This window comes from Strigops habroptila, chromosome 20 (genome assembly GCF_004027225.2).
Source record: "Strigops habroptila isolate Jane chromosome 20, bStrHab1.2.pri, whole genome shotgun sequence".
NCBI lineage: Eukaryota > Metazoa > Chordata > Aves > Psittaciformes > Psittacidae > Strigops > Strigops habroptila.
The window spans coordinates 4,281,357-4,287,981 of NC_044296.2; the positions used below are offsets into that span (position 1 = coordinate 4,281,357).

The window sequence follows — 6,625 nt, forward strand, 5'->3', positions numbered from 1 at the left end:
CCACTCTCGTAATTTGGGAGGATACCCAAGTGCTCGGACCAAAGGGCCACCGGCCCAGCAGCCTCTGCAGAAGTCAAGAGCAATGGCTGGGGCTGAGCAGAGCTGGATAAGCAGGTTGTGATGCTTCCCTGCTCCCCTCCATTGCTGGAGAGCTGTGTCTGGAGTCCTTCCTGAGGCAGACAGGGGCTGTGCACCCAGAGGTGGCTGCACCCACAGCAGCAGAGTGTCCAACCTCCATGTCTTTTTAATCACCTTACAAAAGAGAGCAGTTTAAGATTGCACTATATCACTGAAACCTGGGAATGACTAAACCCATTCCCAGTTCTTCAGAAAGAGCAAGGGAAAGCCAGGTAAGGGTAAGCCTTAACTTTCAAAAATTGTGTTCTTAAAGTTATAAACACCAAAGGACATGCTGAAATATGAAAATCTTCGGCTATGGGGAAAGAGAAGGAAATACCTAGAGCTGTTGCAACAATGCATGTGCTAATTTTAGAACATCTTTAAGTCATCCTCACTTTCTGGAATTAGATTGTGCAATTTTTTTTTCCCTAGCAAATAAATGAGCTTTGTTTTTAATGAAGAAATGTTAAATCTCCCTTATATTTCACTTTGAAAGAGCTATAAAAGTGAAATGTGGAACTCATTCTTCCATGTCAATGATTAGAAGCCCAAAATACATCTGTTCCACATGAACAACAGCAGACTTTGCTTTCACAGAAGCATAGCTATATTTGTAGTTACTTTAAATGTATTCCTGTTGATTTCATTCGTGTGTATTCTAACTTGTAAAGTCAGAAAAATTTCACAATCTTGATGAAATCAAGCTGCAGGTATCCAGATGTTAAGGAAAAATGCTCCAGTATTCAGCTGAACCTGCGCATGTATCCAGGGTCACTACTAAACTGTAGCTGTAAAACCAGAGAATCCTCATCAGAGTTTCAGAGTAACTGCATAGATGCACTATTTGGACTTCTGATCTAATTTACAGCTGTGGAAGAGCTTTTTGGGGGCTCAGGTCGACTTGTTGCAGCTATTTATTGCAGCATCCAGGTTATTTGAAATTAGTTTTCAGAATCTGGATTCCTGGCTAACTTCCTTTCCTCCAAAATAATGAATCTCTCAGCTCTAGAAATCTAGCTGGGAATACAAATTATTGCAGTGAATTTGTTTGGGGGAATGAGTTATGAAGGTATTTGAACCTGTGTTGTGAATTTATGTTTAAATTCCACTACTGTTCTATTGGAATTCTGCAGTGAGCTCTTGAGAACAAGGATAATTTATGTACAAGAATGCCTTAAAATAAGCCTCCATAATTACAAAAATGCGGTGTTTAAATTTATAGTAAAAACCCACACACTGCTGGCAAAACTGTAACTGCATCTGGAAAACATTAAGGATGCTATTAAAATAGTCTAGCATAAACTAGAAATGAGACTGAAATTACAGTGTTGCTTACTTAACCATTTTTAGGAAGTATATTCTGAATAAGGTCCACTTTGCTGTTTCATTTGTTGATAGAACTCTGCACTGTGTCTTGTTTACCACGAAGAACAAAGTACGTGCTCTGTTATCTAGTTTAGAACAATCCCTTGCTCCGATTTGTAAGCATCTTCTTGCAGTTGCTGATAATTTAAAGCTTACCCAGGTGGTTGTTGGGAGAGCAGGGAGACCTCAAAGGAGAATAAAAATCACAGCACTGAAAAACTTATTTTATTAAAAAGATGAAATGTTTTCAAACATTGAAAAATTACGTTTTTATAAAAACAGAAATAGGCAAAATACCCATTTGTCTTCTATTTACATATACAATATTTCTCATTGTATAAAATTATTTACAATATATAAAAAAATTACAGTAAAATAGGTTATTTTCTTACAAGACATCAAGCCCTGTACTTCTAGTGTAGATCATGGCAAACAAGAATATTATTGCACCTGTGAAACAAACAGTCTAACAATAGGAGTGTTCTCTTAGCCATGCCTTCAACTGAGATCTAAAATAACATCATTAGCTACAGTAACATTCATTTAATCTCTTCTAGGGTCAACTTCAGGCAGTTTCCATACAAACATTGTCTCGTAAAGCTTAGGACTGGGCAGTTAGAATTGGAAAAAAACATATTTACAGCTTCTTCTGTATGGAGTCTTATGGAGTTCACCCTTCACAGAAGCTGCATAAATAACCCCTATTCTCCTGGCCGCAACGGGCAGGTTCACTGATACAGTCACATCAAGTTCTCTGCAGGAGATGACTGGCTAAGTCTCCTTGTGTCAAATCCTCCTCAGCTCCCATCGCTAGAGCGTCGGTGCCTCCCTACGTAGTACCAGCTACAGGTTTCTCACGCTTCTGCACCTGAGCAGTTAAATAACGTCCGTTGTTGGCAGGTCAGAGTCTCTAAGGGCTACATGTGCCGCTTCATGTGCAGCGCCAGGTGGTCTGACCTGGAGAACGCCCTGTCGCAGAGGTGGCACTGGAAGGGCCGGTGCCCGGTGTGCTTGCGATAGTGACGGGTGAGCTCGTCGGAGCGAGCGAACTTCCAGCCGCAGCCTTCCCAGTTGCAGTGGTAGGGCTTTTCACCTGTTGGAGAGAGCACAGAGAGTGTGACTCAGCGCGGCACTCCCACGGATGGGCAGCATCGCATGCTGGGCAACCTTCCCAGTTTATCTCAGTGTATCCCTTTATTTGCTACCAAGCCCTTCTACAACAAGATCCAAGCACTTTTAAGCTGCTCCAGCAACTCCTTTACTAAGCTATACCTGCAGTAAAACTCTTTTGACAAAGCTGGGAATAGCATTGACCTATGTATGCATAGGAAAACACCCAGACATTATAGATCTGACCACCTGTCACAGCTCAACCGTGAATACACCTGGAGTTTAAGAGGCTACAGGGTTAAAGCTCAGCCTGCAAACTGTTTTATACAGGCAGCTACCACAACCTGCAAGCAGCGTACATCTCCAGATGAAGGCAACCAGCTCTATTTACCTGTGTGCGTCCTGAGGTGGGCCTTCAGGTGCGAACTCTTGGTGTAGGTCTTCCCACAACCCGCATAAGTGCACGTGTGAGTAGCTGTCCTCTTCCGTGGCCAGGACCGACGTCCTCTTTTGGGTTTGGAGTCCAGCAGCTCCAGAGGGGAGGAAGGAGGGGTGAGCATGCTTCTGGGAGCAGAGGGTTGTAAGGGCAGGCTGTCCTCAAAAAGGCCAAACTGGGAGGTGTTCTGGTACTGGAGATGGGTTTGCGGGTGGTGGAAGCTGGAGGCCGGGTGGTAGCTTTGCTGGAAGGACACGGACGAGGGGCACATCATCTGCGTGTGGCAGTCATTCACCATGAGATCGTCGGGGCTCAGTGGGGGTGTCTCTGCCCCAGGGATCTGGGGGGAGCTGGCCACCCGGGGCTGCTCATAGGCCATCATGCAGGTCGCATTGCCCTCCTGCTTGATCTTTGGGCAAGCCTGGGGCACCAGACCCAGGACCGGTCCATAATTGTCCATGTCAGGTTCGGGCTTAATGTTCTCAACGAACTGTGGGCCCCCGAAGGTGGATGTCACGAAGAACCGCCCGTGGACATTGCTAGGAGGGCAATAACTGGAGTCCATCTCGGAGTGGATCATCTCCGGCACCATGCCGGCGTTGTAGGGCGGGGGGCTGCCCTGCTCCAGGGCACTGTAGCATCCCGGGGACGGGTTTGTCTGGTAAAAGCCGCTGCTCTCCCCTTGGGCAGGGGGATAGTCCCCACCGGGCGCTCCCTGGCCGTAGCCGTCGCTGCCCATGGAAAGGATAAAATCCAGCACGTTGTTGAGATCTTCATCCTCTTTGCGCGGGGAGAGGCCGCCCCAGGTGCCGGCGGGGGTCTTGGCCTCCTGGTCGCACTTCCATCTCTGGGGGAAGAAAGAAAAGGGAGAGGGTTAGAGGTGGCGTTGGAAGCGGCGGGGGGGTCAGGGAGAAGCGGGGCAGCGGCACCGCTGCCCACCCGGTGGAGTGAAGGAGCGCGGCGGCGGGAGGGGGCCGAGACTCACTTCGTGGAGGGTTTTCTCTCGGCAGGGGCTGGTGAAGGTGGCGAAGGAGGGCAGGATGGTGTCGCTGAGCGCCATGGTGCGGCCGGGCGGGACGGCGAGCGGCGCGGCGCGGCGAGCCGCCCTCCCCACCTTATAACGCGGGCGCGGGCGCCCTCAAGCCAATTGCAGGGAGCGGAGGAAACGCGTCCCGGACGGGGCGGGCGGGAGGCAGCGGCTCGGGCGCAGCCTAAATTTAGCCGGTATAAAAGGACGCGGCGACGGCGGTCCCAGCCCGAGCGGGGAGGAGCGGAGCGGGGCCGGGACCGGCACGGCCGGCGGGCCCCCCGAGCTGCCCTCCCCTCAGCGAGGGGCGACCCCCGCCTCGGGCTGCTGCTGCTGAGGGGTCCCTGCCCCGGGGACACTGAGGGATCGTGGGCTGAGGGGTGTCATGCTGAGGGGTGAGGGGGTCCCAGCCTCGGGGACACTGAGAGACCCCCCCAACATGAGGAGACTGTGAGCTGGGAGACACTGTGAGGGACCTGCTATGGGATGGGGCACACTGAGGGGTCCCTGCCATGGGCACACTGAGGAAGACACCATAAATGAGGGGTCTGGTCCTACCATGTCTCGCAGGGATGAGGCAGCTGCTGTGAAGTGTGAGAGGACCACAAAACAAGGGTGGGAGCAGAAGGTGGAACAAGCACAACAAGGGAGGCTGATGCCCTGCTACGCATGGGTAAATGCATGGGAGCTGATGATGGAGGCCTCTGGCTCTTGGTCACCCAAAGGTCTCAGACCCATCTCAGTACTGTAGGAAAGGTGCTTAATGCCACTCTTGTATGGTCTCCACTGGAGACTTGTATTTAATGGAAGTTCAGGTCTCCAGCACAGTTTCCATTTGCTGCACAAAGATTGCCAAAATCAACGTTTCCCTATGACATTATGAGAGAAATAATGCAAGCAGCTTCTGTGATCTCCTCTGCTCTTAGGCAATTTATGGTCCTGGGCTGGGTATTTCAGAAGGGAAGACTGTTCTCCTCCCTTACCTTGGCCTCTAGCTCAGATGCCCGGTCTGAAGGAGCTATTCTCTGATCATTTTTGATCACATGCCCCAGACTCCTGTTTGTGAGGACCATGGCTGCCTGGCAGGCACCCAAAAGCACAAGAGCAAAAGTGGCAATTCTTAAAGGAGAAAAGAATTATGATCTATCACAGGAAAGACTGATTCTTGAGAGTCTGTTCAGAGAAAGAGCCGTGCTTTCCCCTTACCTCCTCCGTATTTCCTTTGCAGTCACTTCTAAAAGGATTTCTAAGTGAGCTGGGGATCAGAAGAGCATAGGAGAACAACTCTCACTTTTATGCTGTGTGTGCCCCATGAGGGGAAAGAGTGATGGCTCTTGATGGACTCTGGTTCTCAGAAGCATTTTGAGCATGTTCGCTAGAACAGGCTCGTGGCTGTACGCAGCCATCAGGCAAGCACGGTTGCTAGGCTGAGTAAATGATCTTCTCAATAGCTACACATGTTTTAGAATAACAAATACCTCTTGTTTAACTTTCTATACTTCTTATTCTAAAAGTTCACAGGATGGCCAGGAGGAGCAGCCAAACTTCTGTGACTGGAGCAGAATCAATACACTGAATGCATGGTAACGCAGTACACAAAGATGTATGACTCATAGCTCTGTAATGTCACACTTGTGTAATCTTTCAATGTAAACTCTTTTCCTCTAATAAAATGTTAGTAAGTGTACAATACGTATATATGGTGCTGTGAGTCAGCCAAGAAAATATACTCTGATGAATTCAGAATGAATGTGAATGTTCCCTTGATAACACACCCCGAATGTCTGTGTCAGTTTATGTGCTTGTGATTTCAGCAACAGCTATAACAAAATATTTTGTTTCTAGGATATACAACTGGACGTGTAGGTTTCACTGAGAAACTCCAGTTGGATACTGTCTTCTAGTAGGCACTGGAAGGACATTCGGTTATAGCATTGCACTGACTGTCACCTAACTCTGCTTTTTTCTGTGCATAAAGGAAACGTTTAGTGGGTCGGGAGGATGAAAGCCAAAATAAAAAATTCACTGCCTTTCATTTCTTGTCGTTTTCAAGCAAAGCAGTGAAGCTAAAAACCTACAGCTACACTAAACCTGGTGAGGCAAATGTGAGGATTTATTTGTGTTGTGAGTCACTAGTTCTGAATAAATTGAGTACGACTTTGCCATGACCTTCCACTTGCTCCATGATAGTTGTGCTGACATTTTCTGGCTTTTTTTGCTGTATGCAACGCTTATTTTCAATTTCTAAACCCAAGCCCCAGGCACTGATCTGACTTAGGGCAGCAGAGCTCAGGAGTGATGCCACTGGTGTATAAATGTGAAGAATGTGAGATTAGAAAGTATTTAATCTGCTGTGGGTAGAAGGGAACAAAATGATGTGTGAGTTGTCTTCCAGCCAACGCAAACACAGGCTCAACCATTTTTTGCGTGTAAGTTGATTTTTCCAGGTGTTGCTGCTGATCTCGGCTGTTGCTTTTACACCGAGAGAAACTTTCTGAGGGGTTGCTATCAAGATTCCCCATGCCAATAGCAGAATCAAAGCTGGGGCTGTGCGATGAGCTGCACCT

The 6,625-nt window shown here is 48.1% G+C and overlaps 1 protein-coding gene across 1 annotated transcript; it reads right to left on the minus strand.

Annotated features, from left to right (window-relative positions):
- Window positions 1-1,949: 1,949 nt before the first annotated feature.
- On the minus strand, window positions 1,950-4,118 carry KLF2 (Kruppel like factor 2). The gene is made up of 3 exons (XM_030509608.1): window positions 4,017-4,118; window positions 2,987-3,878; window positions 1,950-2,578 (listed from the first exon to the last, which is right to left on the minus strand). Exons 1-3 carry the CDS (start codon window positions 4,089-4,091, stop codon window positions 2,403-2,405), a joined length of 1,143 nt encoding a protein of 380 aa, XP_030365468.1. The 5' UTR covers window positions 4,092-4,118; the 3' UTR covers window positions 1,950-2,402.
- Between the last annotated feature and the right edge of the window lie 2,507 nt (window positions 4,119-6,625).